A 23086-nucleotide genomic window follows, 5' to 3' on the forward strand; every position below is an offset into this window, starting at 1 on the left:
TTTGTCAGGTTTTTAATGGCACACACGACACACTGGAACACACATGTGCATATATGGAGGCGACACAGGACACACACACACACACACACGCACGCAGGTAGGAGTGGTGGTCGCGATTAATTTATTTTCTGCTTTTTTCCCATCCTGGACCGTCCTTCCTCAACGACCCCCCAGGAGCAGTGGGCAGCTTGTAGCGCCCGGGGACCAAGTGAAGTGAACTGTCCATCTTTGGTCAGTTATGTTGTGTTATTTTGCATGTTTTTTCTGTTGGGGTCGTTAGTGGAGGAAACCACTTTTGAACACGGGGAGAACATGCAAACTCCACACAGAAAGGCCCAGGAGATAGCCCACTGTGCACTCTGGGGAGGACCTGCCCCCCAGAGCCAACAGTGCCCCATGCGGGAATCGAACCCATGACCTTCTTGCTGTGAGGCGGCAGTGCAAGCAACTGAGCCACCGTGCCACCAACATATTCAGTTCTGCCAGAAAGGCACTTGAGTGCAGAGTCTGAAAGTCCAATGGTGGTGTGGAGGCGCTCTAGGAGGATAGTGTGATCCACTGTGTCAAATGCAGCAGTCAGGTCCAGGAGGATGAGGAGTGAGGGTGATCCTGCATCGGCTGTCATCAAGCTGTCATCAGCAGGTCATTCGTCACCCTGAGCAAAGCTGTTTCAGTGCTGTGGGCTGAAAGAAATCCTGACATTTTTCAAACAAGTTGTTGTGTTTGAGGTGGTCCTGAAGTTGAGAAGCAACTACCTTCTCTAACACCTTGGACAGGAAGGACAGCAGCACAGGTCTGTAAAAAACCTCCATTGTGAGAGGTCTGTGACCACACACACACTACTTGCAAGGTCGCTGTGCCCCCCTTGTTGTAGAACCCCTGTGCTAAATCTTTAAAGTGTAAGTGCACCTTAAAATTATATGACTGAACTGTGATGAAACACATCAATGCCTGTGTTATATTAAAATTCCCATCCCCATCAACGTGCCATCTACTGTTTAAAATCATCCTGAGCCAAGCTGTTTACAAGGCTGATGCTGACGTCTTTAAGACAGTTTGGTCTACATCTACAGCATGAAATTGACGGCCTGCCTCCCCCAGCCTGTGGATTTGAGTCTCATTTTCCTTTGCTGATGGGAACTCATTATTCATGTGACTTTAGCCTCAGCCCCTTTCCCAGTTTTTAGCATTTTTCACAATTATGGAGTGGGTGGACTAGCTTTCATGTTGGTGAGCAGTTATGCTATTTTAATACAATAAAATTCAATATATTTTATACTCCACTGGCAAAAGATTTGGGATGATTTGCAAGGGCAGGAGCCTGCCCTCTTCCTGTCCACAAACTGTTAATTGAAGCACATTGAATTACCACGGTGTATGAATTGTGCTATATAAATAAAATTGCCTTGCCTTGCCTTGCCTTGTTAATGGTTCCTCCACGCCTTCAGCGTCGCTCCCGCGCACTTTAGCTTAACCACGCCCACGTACAGGACAAACAACATGGAAGCCCGATAGGTAACATATCTAGCCGCATGCAGCAGAGTACAAATAATAAAAGTAAGTAAACTTCAAATATATAGCAACAAACAAGCAATCACATACTAATTATTTCATGTGGAGCATGTGAGGGCAATACTTTGTATTTGTCCACGTAAAAGGGTTGAGACTGAAATGTTTTGTGGAATGCCACATTTCCTCTTAGCCAGCTAGCTGTGCTGGCTAACTAATGTTATAACATACCCGAAACCTTATTTATCTGTTAAACTGAAACATTTGGTCAACTTTGTCCTTGAATTGGGTTACTTAAGTCTTCCTACACCCCAGTTATGCACTTTGAGTAACTTACCACCTCAACGCGGACGGAATGTTTTATTAGTTCTTAGCTGGTCAAGGTAGCTAGCATTCACAGAGCCAAAGACAACTCACGGCTGTCTGCTATAACGTTAATGAAGTTCGAGTGCCGTTCTGAACATGCAGGTATGGAATGGAAAAGCAGGTCAATATTTTCTCTAGTCGATAAGCTCTTTTGGTAAAAATGGCTCTTGTCTGATAAGACCACAACGCAATACAGAGTATAGAAACAGACAGAAAGCAGGGCCTTGTAAATTAAGCGAATTCATGACCAACAATGTCCTGCTCAGTAACGCAGTCATTGTGAACGGATTAGTCGAGCGGTGCAAGGGTGGAAGTGCCTCTAAACGGATCTACCCAGGTTAGCCATCAGTGTGACTGGCTTTATTATCATTTCAACCACAGATACAAAACACAGTGAGAAGACACAACGTATTTCCAAGACTATGGTACTACATGGAACGACACAGAGCTACATAAGACCATACAGAACTAACTAACACTACTCTAAAGTGCACATCTGCAAACAGCGGCAAGACATTACAACATTGCTAAAAAAAGACACTAGGCACAGTTCACAGTTCTGTGGATAAAGTGCCATATAGAACAGGTTGTGCAAAATTATATAACAGTATAATAGTTAAACTGCTGTGGATGTAAACAAAACACTGACACCATGTATTTACCATGATAAGTACACTACCGTTCAAAAGTTTGGAATCACTGAGACATTTCCTTGTTTTTGAAGGAAAACCACACTTTTTCCTAATGAAATTGATTGAAATTGATCAGAAATATGGTGTAGACGTGGTTAATGTTGTAAATTATTATTACAGCTCAATGGGGTATCTAAACATAGCACAAAAAGTAAGGAAATTTGTGTTTGGTAGATTATGTTGTAACAATGCTTCACGGCAATAAATCTTATACCGTTGGACAGCCTGTTCATTTCCCTTTTAAATGGTGCTACATTTGTAAGGGACATCCACTTGTGGGATGAGCAGCACAGCTGAGTATGTGGGTTGCGCCCATGAAAAATGTGCCAAAATTCTCCTGTTGGTATTCACTCATGTTTTGAGTTGTTTGTTGGATTGGATGATTGAACTCTCGATCAGTAACAGGGAACAAACAAGAAATATTGGCAATTTTACACTTTATTCATTTAATACACCATCAGGGAGAGAATGGAATGGCCTGCCATGAGTCCAGACCTCAACCCAATTGAACACTTTTGGTATCAGCTTGGGCGTGCTGTACGTGTTAGTGACCCACACAACCACGATGGCTGATCTGCAACGACTCTTGGTTGAGGAATGGAATGACATCCCACAGCAATGTGTGACCAGGTTGGTGACCAGCATGAGGAGGTGGTGCCAGGCTGTTGTGGCTGCGTATGGATCTTCCACCCGCTCCTGAGGCTGTATTAAATGAATAAAGTGTAAAATTGCCAATATGTCTTGTTTGTTCCTGGTTACTGATCGAGAGTTCAATCATCCAATCCATCAAACAACTCAAAACAAGAGTGAATACCAACATAAGAATAAACTATTTAGCAATTAGCATTTAGCCATTTTGGCAAATTTTTCATGGGCGCAACCCACATACTCAGCTCTGCTGCTCATCCCCAAAATGCATGTTCCTTACAAATGTGGCACCATTTAAAAGGGAAATAAACAGGCTTTCCAACGGTATAAGATTTATTGCCAAGAAGCATTGTTAAAACAAAGAAATAATCTACCAAATTTCCTTACTTTTTGTGCTATGTTTATATAGGCATTAAAGACTCAGCGTCTGCCACCCTCATTACTGTGTTCCAATTCACCTTACATGATCCCGTTTAAAAGGTTAATTAAACATTAGAAAACCTTTTTGGTTTGTGTGGCTGAAGACTGTTGTGCTGTTGAAGGAAGAAATGAAACCGGCCTTCTTTGAGCTACTTGAGTATCTGGAGCATCAGTCTTTGCAGAGTTGATTATGGTCTAAAAATGGTAAAAAAAAAAGAAAGCTTTCTTCAGAAACACATCAGTCTGTTTTTGATCTAAGATATTGAAACTATTCCATGCAAAAAAATAGCAAGAAACTGAAGATATCATCCAAGGGTGTGCACCATGCCCCTTCACAAAACAGTGCATGTCAGCTTTAACCAGGATACAAAGACAAGCTGGAAGCCCCGGTGCATGACTGTGCAGGTGGATAAGAACATCAGAATCTAGTTCTAGAACGAGATGCCTCACAGGTCTTCAGCTGGCAGGTTTATTAAATAGTACATTTAATAGCAGTGAAGAGGCACTGAAATGTTGGCTTTCAAGGCAGAGGTTCAAAGAAAAAGACATATTTTAGACTGGCCTATAAAAGGAAAAGACTTAATGGGATTTTTCATTCTGGTCCATATTTTTAGATCAATTTGAGTCCAAACTTTTACCAAGGACAAGGACTGGAAATCAGATTTATGACCATATCTTGACTATATTTTTGATTCATTTGTACCTTATTTGATGGATAAAAGTTTGTCATGATAAAAAATGTGTCATTTTCTGGGCTGATTCTAAACTTTTGAACTGTAGTACAGTGTAAGCAGCAAGACTCAAAGGGACTTTTGACATTTGTTTGCCCTCAATGACACCACTTTAAACCACAATTTGAATATCTATGTGTTGCTTAGAGACAGAAACCATTAACAATAACATATTGCCCTCGATTATGGTAATTCACAGAAACAGCTAAGTCGGCAATATCCGCTGGCTGTTTCACTGTGATAATTAATCACCAAACATTTTTCTTAGTTGACAGTAGCCTGATTACAAATTGAAAGTTGACCTACAGCCAAGTTGACAATGCTGAGCTTGATTACATGAAAACACATAATGGACCAAAAAATGTATTTTCTTTCAAAAACAAGGAAACTTGTCAAGTGACCCCAAACTTTTGAACGGTAGTATACATAGTGATCTTGAAGAAATCAGGTTGGGAATGAATATGAATAAATGCTATAATCTAGGTCTGGGGTGATTGCTAAACTCCTCTGGAGTAAAGATGGATTAGTTATGGCAGTGGAGACAAAGGATAATTTAAATATCCTGAATACAGGAAGTGAAAAGTGGATTACTTGATAGTGATCAGGTCCATGTGAAAGGGTAAGATATGTTCTACTGAACATATTCTTTTATTACTCATCTTCACAATCCTACAAGCATGCTCTTTGATCATACTGTAAACATGCTACTCATGCTCAGTAAGGAGAAGTTAATGATTGATTAAATATATTTTTATCAGTCCCTCAGGAAAGATTTGATCTGATTATTGTGGCCCAAAATGACTTACATTTCGGGAGTTATTTAGCTCTGAAACTGGCAAACGTTGTAAATGATTAAACATTTTCCTCCACTTAGGTGCAAATGAAAACACACTTACACAGACACGTGTCTGGCATTCAGGGTTTATTTTAGCTTAGGGGTGTTAGTCTTATGACAAGGATTGGGAAACTTATATCCAGTGAAAGGACTCAAGGCAGTTTAATTGTGTGTTGGTCCCTTTATATTGCATGTTGTTTTTGTTTTTGCATGCATTTTGCATGAAGTATTGCAATCGCAAATTCCTGGAGGTACTTGTAAAAGAGATATGTGTGCCTTGTTGTAGAAGTTGTGTGAGACTGTGACTGTGAGTCAAGAGAGCATTTTTCTGCTGTTGCGTTCAAAGCCTCCTTTTGATTCAAAATAAAAAAAATCTCCAAAAATAACTCGCACACCACTAGAATACAGGTTCTAAGTGCATTATCTTTAGTACTGCATTATTTACGTAAATAAAGCCCTGTGCTGCAATGTATTTACAATTTTGTTCTGGACTTAGCCCAAAACAACAGAAGGGAATCACATTTTGTAGACATAGGCGTAAATCTATGCCTGTCCAGTAAACTCGCAGGCTACTCTAATCCACTTTCACTCACAAAATTAACTAAAAGCTGTGAGGTTATACGTAGTCATATAGTTTCAAGTGTAACATTGTTGTAACATGTTTTACTTTGTGTGACAGTTAACAGAAACAGGAAATGTCAATGTAAACATTTGCACAGTTAGGCTTAGCATTACCACAGGCTAATTAATTGATTATTTCTTTGTTCCTCTGCACTCAGACAGAACTCGCTGACAGCTGTTTGAAAGGTATGCACATGATCGTACAAGATCCCTTCTCTCTCTCTCTCTCTCACACAAACACACACACACATTCACCTTATTAATAGTTATACTGGTATTTTCTGTAAATATGTGGCAGCCCAGAATTTTTTTTTTGTCAGTAGTTGTTTCAGACTTGAACATGGAGCAGAGTCAAGAGGGGTCCAGTAAAGAACCCACTAAGACCTGGCGTTTTCGGCGCACCACTATCGCCCGTCGGGAGTTTCTGGATGAGGTTGGAGACCTTTTGCAAGTCTCCAAACCAGCACCCAGTCGCCGTGGTGGCCGCCAGCCAAGGGGCCGGACCAGGCAGGTCACTGAGACCTCCCCAACACCGACGAGTGAGAGGGGCAGGAAGAGTTCCCCTGATGCATCCTTCACTTCCGCCAGTACCGAGACTACAACAGAGACAAACAGTGAGGCTGCAGGCTTGCAGACATCAGCAATGTCTCTAGAAGGGTGTGAGAAGAAAGTGTCTTTTGAGAACCGCCCTTTGAGTGAGGGGACAGAGGACAGTGACGAGATCACTCTGAAAGAGTATGCAGAGAGGCTTAAAAGACGCAAGCAGCTAGAAGAGAAAAATAACACTAGTAGGGCAGAGCCAGAAACAACATCCAGAGCAAATGAAGTGAAAAGCCAGGTTAAAGAGAATGACACATCAACAGAGGATGAGGAAGTACCTCTTAGACAAACAGGTAAGCCTTTAGTCGAAAAGTCTCTGGTCAGTGGCGGATCGTCACACCCTATCCATATTAACAGCAAAGATAGCATGCTGGCCAAAAGAAGCCAGGAAATGGCCAGAAGCCTGCAGAAAACTGCTTCCAAGTTCCAAGACACTGCGGATGAGGAGGGAGAGAGTAAGGAGGATGAAGCAGAGGGGGAAGAGTCACCTGAAGGATGTGAGAGTGAGGATACAGACCCAGATGCCGTGTATTGCCTTTGTCGACAGAAACATAACAAAAGGTATGTGTAGCTTTTAAACTAATGGTCTACGCTGTTGTACATGTACTTTGGACAGTCTGTGGAATCAAGGATGTCTCTTTCAATAAAATTGACTGCTTGTCATTACAATCATGGGCTGTGGCTGTAGCTCAACTGGTACAGCTAGGTACTAAGGCTATGTCCACACCAATACGTTTTCATTTTAAAACAGCGTTTTACAGAAACAGAATTTTAGCTTCATGTCAGAAATAATCTGTCCATAACAACACGCCTGAAAACGGAAAAACCCTTCTGGAAAAGGGATCATGATGAATCAGGGAAGGATTCGTCCTGACTGATAAGACCCAGTCAGATAGCGAATGTGGTTTTCTGCGTCATCATTTCCAAAAGTCTCCGTTTCTGCCCGTCCACACCAAAACGCAATCATGCAGTGTTTCAAACTAAAATGGGGCCAGCAGCGTTTCCAAAGGTCTCAGTGTTAGGGGCTTCAAAACTCTGGCCTAACATGGACGCCAGGCGTAAATGTAGCAAAAGTTATTTTAAAACGTATTAGTGTGGATGCAGCATAACAGTAACCTTAACTGCATTGTAATTTGCTTTGAGTGAAAGAATTTGATCACAAATAGCAGAGGTACAGTGTCCTCTTAAAGTGTTCAGTTTTCGTGTTCACTGTGATCCTGTTGCCTTTTTTAAGTAACTCATGGTGTGCCTACAGGTTCATGATCTGCTGTGATCGCTGTCAAGAGTGGTTTCATGGGGACTGTGTGGGTATCTCAGAAAAGCGTGGTCGTCTCATGGAGAACAATGGGGAGGATTACATCTGTCCAAACTGTAGCCCCTGCGCCAGTCCTGTACCCTTCCAGATTGTGCAGACTACCCTCCCCACTGCTGGGATGTGCTCTTCATCTGAGAGTCTCATGTCGCCGTCTCCTTGTGAAGATAGACCCAGCGAAGATGAAGGCATCAAGGGGAAGATTAGAAAAGCTAGCAGCGAAGGAGCTAAGAAGAAATTTAAAATATTCCAGCCGGTAAAACTGTTAATATTCTCTTGGTGTTTCCTTTTAATAATGTCACCTGCTAGAGGTTATTCACAATGGTTAGTGAAAGAAATGAAATCATGTGTCCTTTTTCTCAATATCATTGTTTCTTCAAAACAGATTTTTTTTCCTAATGTGTAATTACATTATAATCTGTTTGGGCTACATCATAACTGTATGAGTTTCCGAACAGGGTGTGATGAGGGCCGTTGTGGAGGAGACTCTCCCAAAATGCATTGGGGCTGGCTGCACTAAGAGTGCTTTACCAGACTCTGTGTATTGTGGCCATGAATGCATCCTCCGGCACGCTGCGGTAGCCATGAAGTCTCTCTCGGTGCAAAAACCCCCCAGGCCAGAGCCTCAACCAGAGGCTAACCCAACACCAAAACCACTCAGTAGACCAACCATTCTCTCAGCCCTAAAGGTAATCTATGGTCCTGTCATTTCGAGTGACTTTGGGTACATCCTCTTTTTTTATTTTTTTTGTGAATAGCTTGGAGGTAGTTGCTTTTCAGAGCTAACAGCCCATTCAGTGATGACTTGAAATGGACCACACACACATGGCTGTTATGTTTATGACTCTCTATGCATGCTTCCAGGCCCAGATGAAGCCTCTTCTCGGGAGGGTGGCCCGGAAGAGGTCATCAGGACAGCAGGTTGAGGGGGAAGATCATAGTGCGGCCCGCGATGGTGCAGATAAGGAGAAAGAGACTGCTGTGCTGCCCAGCACCCAAACTGAGGCAGCGAGGGCACAGCAGAGTTCTGCCATAGACGCATCAGTTTTTTACAAGTCCAGTACGTATCCCCAAAATGGTCCCCAAGCCACACACTTTCAAATGCTTTCCATCGAAATCACTTACATTTTATTTAACAACTTTAACAAAATTGGTTTAACTTCATATAACAAATTCATAATGTAGACACACAACACTTAAAGGTTAGAACAAAGGTAAACATCCTTTACATCTCACACAAGTAAGGTCATGTATAAGTCATATTTACATATAAACAAAACAAAATACTGCAGTAGTGCAGACAAAAACGGGTAAGTACACCTCTGGCAGGCTGTCTATATTACATTTTTAACTCCGCAGGTAAGTATTCATTAAAACTTCATAACAGAGTGTCTTGTCAAGTACTCAAATACACAAACCACCAACCTTCGTTGTGTGGCAATAAAAGTATTTGAATTTTCTATATGAAAAAGGTAATCTATCCTCCCTTTCAACCTGTGGTTTTGAGGACATCTTTTATAACTGTTCTGTAGATTGCCACTTATATGAATGCATGATGGAATGTAGCATCTTATGATGGCTTTAACTGTTGGTAACAGCACATATGCATTGCTTCAGATATATTTTTGTTCTGTTGTTTTAATTCAGACTTAAGTTTGTACAAAAAGCAACTTCTCTCAGCTGTTTGTTTGATAAACAATCATACACTGGTGAAATAATATTGTCAGTAGCTGGAGCTGAGGTTTGAGCGCTGCTTTCAGGCTTCTCACATTATTTGAATATGTTGAACTAATAGCTGCTGCCTGGAACCAATCATTTTTTACACTTTAAAATAGCATCAGATCAGTTATGGTATCTGACTTATGGTAACAGGGAAACTGACTTTGCATTATGCACGGATCCCTGAGAATTTGAAGAAGGCATCCTAAAGATGCTAAGGAAAAGCATAATCTCCACTGTTTTGTTTGTTTGTTATGGTTTCAAAGGCGATAAATTAGTTTATCTGTAGCACACAGCAATACGAGTCACAAGTTCAAAAATTGCCAACATAGAAGCTGGCAAAAAACCCACAATATCAGTTATACATAGGCTATCTTTAAGCTACCTGTCTTCACACTTTGCTAGTCACCACTAAAATACATCCTTTGAGAGAATTGCATCAACTCCCGGATAATTTTTTGACACAGTCACTTCCTAAGTGACAGACATCTCCACCTGCCAGTTATTCAGTTTGTGTGTTGCACATTAATGGGTTGATATCCTAATTTGACAAATTCAGACTTCAATATCTTCAACAAAATGTTACCGAATTCCTGAAAACTGGCAATTTTCAATAAGAAAAGTCATCAACATTATGTTCTTGGTGTGTTGACTTGCTTGTTCAAACACTGAACCCATGTCATGTCTTCATGACGGTCTACCATAAGTGTATATTGAAGTGATATGTTATGTCTAGATGAAGATGGGTGATCATTTAAGATTAGAATAGTCAAAATTAGGGTGCAAATTCTTAGTCCAAAAGAACACGACAATGTTACCAACACGAACTAAACCACAAAGTCTTGCTAAATAACATGGAAAAGGAGAAGTGGTAAGTTTCATTAAAAAAAGTGGTCTATAGAAAACAATGGTGTAGATTGGGCTATACCCTCAGATGGAAGCTGAAATTGTGGTGCCTTGTGTGATCAAGTTCTTCACCGTCACCTCGTCTTTTATTTTGGCACGTAGGAACACCTTCTCGTGCAGCAGCCCTTGAATGATGTGTGTTTCTTAAACTGGCAATACTGTTCAGAAAGAAGTGAGGGGAATGTCAGAATTCTGAATATTTTTTAAATGCTGACATTCCTAAGGTCTACCTATACGTAAGGTCTGTGGTAGAATAATTTCAAAAGGGTTTAATACTTCTGAAATGAGAAATTTCCACTATACGGATACACACTACTATATGTCTAGTAGTTAGTACGTCGGCTGTATGCAAAAAGTGACATACCACTGGCTAACTTAAGATGCCATAAAGTAGCTAATTTATGAAGTTGTTAATCTAAAAAAGGTTCCAGATGTCCCTTAAAGAAAATGTGTTGTTGAAACTTTGGGACTTAACTGGCATGTTTTGGCATTTTGGACCATGTAGAACTCAATGCCCTGATACTCAGTACTGAGCACATTCAATACATCGACATACAAATCATCACAAACAGAATGGTGGCGATTACAAAACGTGACTTCATGTTTTTGCTGACCGTTTCATTTCTACAACTGAATTGTCTGGTACCCAAAAGATCTTAAACACTAGGCCTCTGAGTAAATGTGTTCTTAAGGTAACTAGCATCAAGTCTGATGCAAGTAAAAAAAGGTCTTACAAGTCGTATTTTTTGTCCTACTTTCTCTTTCACACGATCTTTTTGTCTTGCTGTCCAGTAGGAAATTGTGTGTCATTCAATAACACACACTCATCTGCGTGCCTTTCCGCTAAAGTTCTCTGTTCAAACTCTCAGGATTGGTCCCCACTTCAAGCTATAACCTTTCAAGTTTTTTTTGTATCTACGTTTTGCACTGAAATTGCAGTCCGCCCACATTGCAGACTACTGGGCCTCGTTGTTGATTTTTATCCCCCAGTCGCATTGCAGATTCACACAAAACAAACCTATCCCTATCATTTGACAGTGTTTATATATAATGCTGTGTGCTTTGGGAAAATCACTGCAAAAAGTTGTCAAATGTAGGCAGTTAACTGGTGTCACCAGACCTGCTGTGTGTCTTGCTCAGGCCTGGGGACAAGATAATCTCCATGGCCCACCCATGGATGGAATATGACACCTTATGATGGGACAAAGCGCCCCCGTGCACAGATTGCTGACTGGCCATGTGTGCACGGGAATGCACACACAATGCATGTTCAATTTCCGCACAGCAAACCAGCTGTCCTGTCCAGCACACTATCATAGACCTTTGCATGGGCCCCCCTGGCCTTTGGCCCATGGTCATCTGTACCCTTTCACCCCCCACCCCCTCCCCTGACGGCAGTCCTGATGATCACACACATTTTTACAACAGAGATGGACTGGAATGACAAAGAAAACTTTCTTTTTGGGGTTCAGTCAGTTTTTGGATGGATGAACAGAAAAGCAGAAAAAGATAAACCGTACCTGGGTCAGACATGACATAAACATATAATCAACACCGATATTGTCAATACCACCTTAAAAACAAGTCACTGAATTGTAGCACTGATGCTCGAGTCTGATCGACCACAGCTGCTTGATCGTCTCGTTGGGAAACCAAGCTGAAACCTGGAGCATTGCCAAATACAGAGCAACTGACCTGTTAGACCCTTTAGGGACTCACGAAATGCGAAGAAATACTATGAAGAGTAAAATATGCTATACGGGAAATGGAGAAGCGAAATGGATTAAAAGGGCATTAGGTTTAGTTGTTCTAGGTGTAGGAGTCTAAGATTGAGAAGAGTCTATCAAGTGGGAATTTCCTTGTGATTTGGGTGAAGTTGCCCACAAAGTCCCACAGAATGAAATAAGTGGGAGGCAACACACTGCTGAATTCCACTTGAATACACACACTGCCAGTGGACGTTGGAGTCTGCCTTGCACTTGTGGAATGTCATCAAATGCCAGTGTGTCATGATGACACCTTTGAGAGTGATTTCTTCCAAACTTCATGCCAGAAGAGAGTGCTTTTCTATACATGCATTTGGACACACAAGGATGCATGGTTTATTTTGATTTTCTTTTCCAACATCTATGCATGCATACACACACTCACTTTGAGGAACTTTGTTATGACCGCTAAACCAACTTGCATCAACGCTGACCTTACACAGAATTATTTGGAATACTGCTCAACTACTGTGCTTTAACAACCCTACAAATACCTGACAAGGACCACACAGAATTTCACTCAATTTTGTATTCATCAATGCCATCTAGTGGTCAATGCCGGAACAACCTCTTTTGGGATTGTGGAAATTCGTGACCTTTTCCAACCTGACACACATACTTGTTTGCGTAGTCTTTGATACACATAAAGCAAACAGGTCGTTTTTAGATGACCTTTTTTTTAGCTGAATTACTATTATTTGTTTGTTGTTTTTGGGATTCATTCATTTGACAGGACAGTGAAGCCCGGACAGGAAATTAGTGTGTGAGAGATGGTGAATGGGCTTGAGACCAAAAATCAGACCTATATTCGCTGCATGTAAAATTGTAGGTCTGGGAAATATTTGTCAGCTCATACAGCTATGGTCCTCACACACAAATGTACACAGTCGAATCATGTAGTTAGTTTGTCAGTATTGAGGATTGTCGGCATTATATCACATTTTTCAATTTTTTTACTCAAGTTTGCATGATTTTACACAAGCCCTATGAACAAGCTAAAATGCATAATCCAAGCATATAGTTGTCATATAGCCCGAACACTCCAGTGACCTGTTTCACTTCATTTTCTGAATGTATTCCTTATTTATTTATTTATTTTGAAATTACTTGAAGTGATGTGTAACTAGTTCAAGGCCAAAGGTGAGTAAAGGAAAGGCAGATAAGTGTAACCATTGAGTCCAGGACAGGGCACCTCTTTAAATACTGTGACGTGTCAGAATATCTGTGGAATTTGAATAGCAATGCTCCCTGTTTGTAGAGTCAGATAACAGGCGGTAGAACAACACAATGTCACCACATACCCATAACTAAGCACAAAGTACAATGACATATTCAATAAAGTCCCCCTGTGTGACTTTAGCATAGCACATGGTGACACTGCAAATCAGGGCTGGGCTGGGAGCAAAATTCGGCCCTGGCCATTTTCATCCATTTTCCCCATCATAGGCACAGCGTTATCAGGCTATTTATAACATATCGGCTAAGTAAAAGGTTGGCTGCGCCGCTGTTGTTTCACGACCATTCTTTCATTGTAATGTTTTTTTTCCGAGTGTATTTTTTGTGTTCTGGTTTGGATGGTATTTAAAGAAGGAATCAAACTCATTTGGTTTTGACTGAAAAATACTTGATGACAGGCTTTGTATGATGAATCCTCTCTGGCCTGGCTCCGCTAACTCTCCTACCTCTTAACACTTGTCACTACATGCAGTATCACCTGCAAGGTTTTCATGTCGCTCATCCTCAGTAGCAGCCTCCTCTTGGCTCTGCTCTTCACTGGAATCGGTCTGCATCCACACTCTTTCCACCTCCATTTGGCACCAGTGTGCTTTATTTTGACTGGCATTGGCAACGTTATTTTTGAATACATTTGTTGACTTGCGTCAGCAACCTCAACCTTTATTTTTTTTTAAATTGATTGATTTTTCTCAGATTTTTTCTACTCTTTTTGGGACCTTTATCCATTTTTTTATTAATTTTTTTAGATTTTATTTTTTGGCTTTTTATGCCTTTATTTGGACAGGACAGTGAAGTGGGGAGAGGATTAGGAAATTACATCAGGCCTGCAATGAAGCCCGTAAGTGGGGGGGCTTATCGGCTTGCGCCACCGTGCCCACCTTTTATCCATTTCTATTTTTGATTGCCATCCTCATTATAGCTTCTTTCTGTCTTGATTTGATTATATCCCACCTGACCTCTGACAGTACATGGATGGATGGATCCACTTGAAGGGGTGGGGGGAGGTGGTAGCACTTCCTGCACCTGCCTTACAGTAGGTAGCCTATTTGGCACCGTGGAACATCCAGTCAGATGGGCTGTTCCAACATCATGTAGGCTCCAACTGGCAGTTTTTTTTCCCACATTGCTGGTGACCTTGCAGCCCACCTGTCATTTGCCCGATTGCCAGTCGGAGCTTTCTGCAAATCGTATACTTCAGTGCTTCCATAACATTGCAAATGTATATCTGCAATATATCTTCTCACACTTGAATTCATTTATTAACACAGTCTCTTGAATCACAGTAAGTGATTGGAGAATCTGCTGACAAGAGTTTGCTACTGCTTATGGGCCTCTCTCCATAGTGGTTCGCCTGGTAGAAATTATTCCATATAGAGGCTGAATACCTGGCCTGGCCAAGTCTTACTGTAGGCTAGCTAATTATGTAAACGGCTGTACTGAGCTGTGGCAGGTCTTCTTATGTCTGTGGTTGTATCGGTTGTAAACTTCAGTCTGAGCTCAGACTGAAAATCCTATTTTGATTTACAGACACACCATGGTGACCAGCCTATCAAAATATAATCTTTAATCAGAAATCAGCAGTTAAAGCCTTCTCTGGGTTTGTATGATATAACGAGACAGCAAGTACCTACAACCCTAAACAGGCTAATGGTTTGCTGATGTTGATCAATACAGGATCAATAGTGTTTCTTGTTATCTTGGCTAAAAAAAATCCGGTTTAGGTGTAGGCTGTTACTTGAGTAAAGATAGGGTAGCTTCTTGGTTATGCAAGAAAGATGGATTCAAAATGACTCAGTGAGGTGAATCAGTAGGTTAAACCCGTGCATTTCTGTGGTCCTTTTTTTAAATGCTGTGACAGTCTCTTTTTTTCTGAACCCCTGAACTGTTTTCAAATCAGACCCTCTCACACACACACACAACTTCTGCAATTAGGTTGATCTCATAGTATGTGCTCCCCAGAAAAAATGTAATGCCCGTTCTTGAATTTGTGTCTGGCGCCAGGTCTGGATCTGTGAGAGACATAAAATGGGAAGAGTTTCTGCACATCTCTCTCCTGCTGATGTGTGCAGACTTATTTAAAAGATGGATTAGTGGCATGGCCCTAATGGCACACCTAATAGATGTGTGCTTACTCTACTACACAATTCAGATGTTTTAACAGAGTTAAAAATGTATCGTCAATTCTAGGAGTCTCTCATGAAATCACAGGATTTGGTGATTCAAAATGTCTTCATAGCACAAAATCTCAACTATTTAATCAGTTTAGTCTTTTTGGCCTGGAGCAAATCTGTATTAGTACTAAATCTCCCCCATAAAATCAGGAACTATGAATGATTATTAGTTTGCTGTATACTAAAGCAACACACATGTTAAATTACACTGATTTTTGGAAGTGACATATCCCTGAATGAACACATGTTGTATGTAGTATTCTGTGGTGCCATGAGGTTTCCTTTTGCTTTATTTTCTAACAGATAAAAAAGCAGCTCAGAACACAGACAATAACACAGAAACAGATGGCCTTGGGAGATCCAAATCACTCTCGGAGGTGATGGCCAAACGGGGACACACTCCACCTGCAAACACAACTACACTGGCAGATTTCAATTTGCTGCCTCTGAAGTCCAAGCCAACACCTCAGTTGGCATCAGTCTCGGACTCAACTGCATCCAGACAGCAACCCGCAGGTGGACACCAAGTCGTCAAGGCTTTGTCTCTACTTCCCAAAAAATCACACGAACAGTCACCTCCCTCCACATCTCCCTCTTCCCCTACATCTGCCTCAGTCATAGCCTCCAGGCCTCAGCAGGAACCTCCAGCTCCTCAAATGCCCTCAGAGCAAAAGCCTAAGCCTAACAACCAGATCAGGCTAAATATCCGCCGCTCCCTGACAGATATTCTCTGGAAAAGGTAAGAGAAGTCTGTAAACATATATTTTGAAAGTCTTAAGATTTTAAGATCCTATTGTCCTATTCCTTATCTAGCTCAACATCAGTTTCATCTTTCATTCTCACTATACCTTGTTAACATGGAAATCAGGAATAAAAGGATTAGAATTGGAATGTTGTCAAAGCATTCATACATGAGGTGCAAATGCATAGATGAATAATCTCCCTCTCAGTTCATATAAAGGTGGGAATGGACTTGTTTTAGGGCATGCATTTGATTCCATGATGGGGTTTTTTAATCAAATCATTAGAATCTTCTTACATTTCACTTTATCCATATTACTTTCATCAGGGTAAATGACAGTGATGATTTAACATTGCCGGAAAGTGAAGTTGGAAATCTGGCTGTGAACATTGAGAAGGCATTATACAACATGTTCCTTGCAACTGACAGCAAATACAAGAATAAGTACAGGTCGATCATGTTTAACCTGAAAGACCCTAAAAACAAGGTGAGTTTAGTACCACTTTTGCCTATTACGAGGCACACAAAATGATGATCGGTGTTACACAGCCCTTTATAGCTGGAACATAACATGGAGGAAGTGGTGGTCTAACATGGTTATCTAAAATATCTCAAAATGAAATGGCTTGTTATACAGCAAAATACAACTGTATGTTTAGGTCTAGACAAAGTGTCACTACCACTGCTAAGATATTTATTTTCATTTTCAGGTGCTGTTCCATCAGGTGATAAAAGGAGAGATCTCTCCATCAAAGCTAACTAGCCTAAGTCAGGATGAATTACTGGCCAGGGAACCATCATCACCAAATATCAGTCAATTTACTGAGGTAAATTGCTATCCTTAGAAGAAAAAGTACATTTGGCTAGTGATGGCCTTGCCTTTGATTACTCCTTTTTTCCCCCGTTAGGCTCACCAGAGCATTCCTGAGACGGGGCCCGTGAAACGAGACTTAAAAGAGGAGTCGTCCCCTAGTGTGGCACCCAATAAGACCACACAGTTGTCTGGTGTAGCAGTATGCAAGTCAGAAGGCACACCATTGCTCTCTGTACCCTCTGTAAGCATTTATTTGTCTCTTTCTCTCTGTCATTCCCATTCTTTCACTTCAGTCTCACATCATTGTAAACATTGTGTTTTAGTTTTTTTGCTTGTTTTTCACAGCAAGATGATCAAGCAAAATCTGGGATCAAGCAAAATCAATCAACCAAAATGCAGTCGGTTCCAGACATATTCAACAGCATGCTGAAGGATACAACCTCAGAGCACAAGACGCATCTTTTTGATCTGAAGTGCAGGATCTGCACAGGTAAGAAAACAAGCCAAAAAACAAGCTAGATGATAAATGAGATAAATGTATCTGAGTCACAAACAATACTCCCCTTTCATGCATTTAATTTACGTTTTTATAGGTCAGATTTTAGCTGATGAGGATGAGCCTGGATCTAAGAGGCTGAAGAAATCTGAGCCAGATGATAAACGGGAGACATCTCACAAGGGGAGGCCACCAAAGACGAGCCGTGTTGCAGAGAGAAGGACAGCACCCACCGCGCCACGTGTCGAATTGCCAGTCATGGAATCCCCTGCCTCCCCTGTACCTGAGGACACTCAGAATGCTCGGGAGGAGTCCTCAGACTTTACCCCCATTGTGATACCAGAGGTGTCCATTGTGTCCATCACAAGACAGGACCCCCGCACTGCTGGCTTCCGTCCTGCTGCCAAACCCAGCGCACGCCAAGCTGTCACTCCATCCCCATCTCCAACACCCATAATCAATGAGCCCAAACAAGTCCAACCACCCTATCCACCTCCTCCACCTACTGTCCCGAAATCCATCCTGACAAAACCCTCTGGATCGTCTGTCAGATTGTACTCCACCTCGCGTACACCCACTAGGTGTTTGCTCTCACTTGGCCTCTTTGACTAATCTCCCTTTAAATCTATGAAAAACACAAAAATATTTAAAAATGTTTTTATTGATAAATTACTGAGTGTGTGTTCCCTTCAACTTTTCACATACTTCTAAACAATGTTTGGGACCTTCCTTTTATCCTCTTTTTAACCAGCGTGGCGTCCTCTCAACCTCCTCCGGACAAAGACACACGCCAATTTCTACAAAGACAGGAGACTATATGGAAAGGATTTCTGAACATGCAATCAGTTGCTAAATTTGTCACAAAGGGTTATCTGGTCTCAGGATCTTCCAAACACCTGAATGAGGTTAGGCCACAATTCAGTACTGATTTGTTGACTTCATTCATTTGAAGGTTTCTCTTGTCTCACGTAGATCATTATAGAAAACAAACTAAATTGATTAATGAAACTATACAACATAGTTGTTACATTTCCTATTGGCAGTTCACCATATGTTTCTCTGTAGAAAGTTTATGTTATTGACCTAATTTTGTCTTGATTAGGACATACCAGACACTATTCACATTGGAGGTCGAATATTGCCCCAAACAGTGTGGGAGTATGTGGAGAGAATAAAGACATCTCTCTCTAAAGTAAGTCCTCCTAGCTTTGCTTTGTGTAGTTTTTTACACTTTCTAAATATAGTTATAACACATTCTCTTCTGTCTTCCCTTATTTTCAGGATTTGTGTTTGATCCGTTTCCAACCGGCTACGGATGAGGAAGAAGTGGCGTATGTGTCCCTTTTTTCATATTTCAACAGTCGCAGGCGCTTTGGTGTGGTTTCCAACCACTGCGTTTACATCAAGGACTTCTACCTCATTCCTCTTGGAGCCCATGAGTCTGTCCCCTCACTACTGCTGCCACTTCAAGGACCAGGTATTTGTACATGGAATGAGATAGGGGGTGGTATTATACAAAATGAACAGTATCATTTTCAAATTTAAACTTTTAACTTTGTGTTTTTATTCTCACTGTAATTGACAGAAGTTGTATTCAGTAATAGACAGTTGTTTTGCTGTTTCATTCTGTCTTTTACAGGGTTTGAAAAGAATAGGCCGAATCTGCTCCTTGGCCTGGCCATATGTCAGAAACCAAAGACTCCTGAAGCTTTGGCGGAAGAGGCTAATGAGAAGAGATCCAAAACTAAGATTGCTTCAGAATCATCTAATGGTGGTTTTCCCACTGCAAAAACAGCCTCCACAAGTGTGAAACCAAATGACTGGCAACCCTATGATCCAGAGATCCCGATCAGTACAACCCCACCTGGATCTCCTGAGTCCTCTTCCTCAGGCTCGGTGTCATCTCCATCTGATTTAGCTAATACTGTTCTGTCCATCATTAAAGCACCTGCTGCTGTTGGCTCCAACCCAATCAGTGACTCAGCTCCCTCAACTAATAACAATCCTCTGCAAACCATTCTTAAAACCTTGTTTGGGAAGAAGGGGGAACCATCTGGCAATACAATGGATTCTCCTGAACAAAGCGCCTCAGTAGACATAAAGCCCTCAGCCCCAACTACTGCAAATGTTGATCTGATTGTTCAAAAGTATGGACATATTTCCAAAGATGTTCCAATAGAGAAAAGTGAGATAAGTAAAGATGATGATAGACCATATGATCCAGAAGAGGAGTATGATCCAGAAGTTGAGTATGGGATGTTAAATAAGACCAGCACGATCCCAGTGATGAAGGAGGAAGTAGATAATGAGGATGATAGACCTTATGACCCAGAGGAGTATGATCCAGCAATGGGTTATGGTACAGATAATCCCATGAGCCCAGTCAAAACATCTGAAGATAAAACTGTAGTACAGCAGCCCACAATCGAGGATGATGTCGCCTATGACCCAGAGGACAGCACTTTCTTCGAGGAAATGCAAGCTGACATTGTTGGCATTTCAGGTGGATCCAGTGGCACTGTAGTATTATCTGAACAACAGAGAATGCTGCTGGAGTTGAACCAGCAGATTGAGGAGCAGAAACGTCAGCTGGAAAAACAAGAAGAGGCATTGTCTTGGCAAAGAGCAGCAGCAGGGATGTCAATGGCTCACTTTTCTGTCTCCGATGCTTTACTTTCTCCTCCTAGAACTTCCTATCTGTCCCAGTGTGATTTGTTACAACTTGCAGAAAAGCAGAGCACAAATACTGTTGATCTGCCAATTATTAATAAGAGGAGGGACCCAAGGCAGAAAAGAGAAGCTAGGTGTGTAGAGAATAACCTGCAGTTGGACACTGAGCAAGGAAACAAAAGTACACTCTTAGAATCATCAAAGTCAGAATCCATACTACCAGAGAAGTCCTCACTAATTACTGACAAACAGACATCTAAACAAGGGTCTCCAGTATCTACCGAGAACAGGAAAATAAACACAGAGAAAACTAACCCAAAAACGCCACCACCTGAGAAAGTAGCTAAAATACTGAGTGATGATAAAAGTTGTGTCAAAGTGTCAAAAACAGAGACACATACTAAAGCAAAAAGTCTCAAAACAGAGACACCAGAGAAATCCGATGAGGCTCCTCGTCATTCACGTCATCATAGGTCTCACCGTGAACTACACCGAAGATCCCGAGGAGATTCTCAAGATTTGTCATTAAGGAAAAGACAACGTACAGGTGATAGTCATGGAGTGAGGCCCTCTCAGCTTTCATCAGTCAATGTCAAACAAACGGACAATGACAAGCATCATCACAGAGAACCGTTTGAACACAAAGGTCAGAACAGTTCATTTAACAAACAAACAAGTAGACGGAAACAGAGATGGGAAAGCCCAAGAGAATTTGAGACGGGTTCAGAGATGGCACAAAGAGGTGCCAGCTTTTCTCATCATGGCGAACAGGGAGAGCCTGCCCCAGAGGATCAGTTCAAGGAACGAGGTCCCTGTCAAAACACAAGACCACGAGGACCCCCTTCAGGACAGTTTAGTGACTATGACAGTCAAACACAGCACTCTTTTGACAGACCATTTCACTCAAACCAGTATGATGGTCCTCATCCAGCACCGCATCGTCCAGGACCAAGAGGTCCTTTTGGACAACCTCCTCGGGGAGCCTTTGAAAACAGAGGGCCCAGAACTCCACGATCTGGACCACGAGGGCCACCCTTCAGGCCGTTTGATGTCAGCCTCGGTCCCAGAATGCCTCAAGTTGATGCACCTTGGAGATCAAACAACAACAGTGACTTTGATACTGGCCGTTCTTTTAATGAAAATGACGAACCTGTTCCCCCGTACATGTTCAGAGAAAATCAAGGAGACTTTTCTTACAGTGGTGCCCCCACTGAGCAATCTGAAATACACCGGGGTGAAGATTTAGAAAGGGGCATGCAGAGAACACATTTTACTCCTCCAAACAGATTTAATGAGCAGAGTGAACATAATACTCTAGGAGGAACGAGTGGGCCAGATTTTTGCCGATCAGGCCAAAATGAGGATTTCCAAAGCAGACAAATGGTCAAGAACAGGAGAGCTTCTTTCCCTGATCCCCCAGATACATCTTCAAATCCAAGAGCACCTCAGCACAGACACACTTTTGAAGAACAAAGTCCTCCTTATCCTCTTGATTACCAAAGCCCAAGAAACTGCCCCCCATTTTCCAGACCAATAGTTCACACTTCAGGACAGTTTATAGAAGGTAAAGGCCAATCAAGTTTGGGCTTGGACAAGCCAGATCATCAGTTTGATGCACCGCCTCGACGGCACTCAGGCCCTTTGCTGCCAACTCCTCCAGGGGGTCCCACTGGACTGTTTAACCCCACAATGCACCATCCTCCAAGCCAAGAAAATCCTTGGCCGCCACAGAACTCCTCTGGAAGAAGAGGAGTTGGTTTTGAAAGAGAGGCTTCTGGATCAGATCATGCAGGAATCGGTCAAGACCACTTTGAGGAAGGTTACCAACAGAATCACAGAGAGAGTGAAGATCCCTCAACCTACCTCTCACATGAATACATCAGAGAGCAGTCAGAGGAGAGGAGGATGTCTGATGGTGGTTTAAGTAGACAGAGGCAGAGGAGGCCATGGCCTAGGGAGCAAGGCTGGAAAAGAGGTCTCTCAAGTGGGAGAGGGGGTGATCAGTATAAAGAAGGAGACACAGGAGAGAGTGAGGGTGAAACAAGGAGGGCAAGGGGTGGAAGAGATCGAGGTTTTGACAAAAGAGATGCCAAGAGAGCAAGAACAAGTAACAGGGACCGTGACAGAGATTCTCACAGCAGTGGTCAAGAGGACAGGAACCAGAGTTTTCATGAGATAACAGGGGGCAGAGAACAAAACGATGGGAGATTTAAGGGCTTTGGTAGAAAAAGGATCAGAGGCAGAGAAAGAAATAGAGAATGATCCTGAAGATTTAAAAAGACAGATCAAGGAAGAAGCCAGGTTAGAGCACAAGAGCACAATGTGTTTTTTCTCATATTAACATATCAGTTGATACTTCTTGAGTTTTGTGTACATATTTCATAATATTCAATTCCGTAAAGTTGCATGTTTTGTATCAGACAAGTTTCAGTAATAATGCATTTGCGAAAAGGATTTGTCAGCACCGAACCATTGTGCCCTGAATAATATGCAGGATTCAAAATTAAACTGTGCTGTTGCATACAGAATCCATTTACCATTTATACACATTTTTGTGTTATTTACACTACTACCTTTTCTGTTATTTTCTGTTTATTGTCAATTTTCAAACTAAGAAAAACTGTTATATGTTTTTTTCTTTTTTAGTTTCTAAGAGAAGCCATTATAAACCATACTGGTTTAATTTGGTGGTTTAAAACCTTTTTAGTGAGGAGACAAAGCATTGATAGCAATTCAAATTATGCTTTAAGTTGTGTCCTCGATACCCCTGATAAATCAGATCTGATGTAGCTGAAAAATAAAACATTCAAATAATTGACATGAACTGTCTTT

The 23086-nt window shown here is 41.6% G+C and overlaps 1 protein-coding gene across 2 annotated transcripts; it reads left to right on the forward strand.

The window, feature by feature from the left end:
- The first annotated feature begins 1386 nt into the window (after positions 1–1386).
- Positions 1387–23057, forward strand: si:ch73-181d5.4 (death-inducer obliterator 1). 2 transcript variants are annotated; one of them, XM_031566397.2, is made up of 16 exons: positions 1387–1557; positions 5981–6008; positions 6143–6983; positions 7678–7990; positions 8193–8423; positions 8599–8794; positions 15836–16271; positions 16602–16761; positions 16985–17101; positions 17183–17329; positions 17434–17578; positions 17682–18165; positions 18336–18489; positions 18687–18776; positions 18866–19061; positions 19224–23057. In XM_031566397.2, exons 3-16 carry the CDS (start codon positions 6163–6165, stop codon positions 22514–22516), a joined length of 6783 nt encoding a protein of 2260 aa, XP_031422257.1. In that variant the 5' UTR covers positions 1387–1557; positions 5981–6008; positions 6143–6162; the 3' UTR covers positions 22517–23057. The 2 variants fall into 2 exon arrangements, with proteins under 2 accessions (XP_031422257.1, XP_031422256.1); XM_031566396.2 differs by having other exon boundaries at positions 6146–6983.
- Positions 23058–23086: the final 29 nt, after the last annotated feature.

The sequence above is a fragment of the Clupea harengus genome, chromosome 4 (genome assembly GCF_900700415.2).
Source record: "Clupea harengus chromosome 4, Ch_v2.0.2, whole genome shotgun sequence".
Taxonomy (NCBI): domain Eukaryota; kingdom Metazoa; phylum Chordata; class Actinopteri; order Clupeiformes; family Clupeidae; genus Clupea; species Clupea harengus.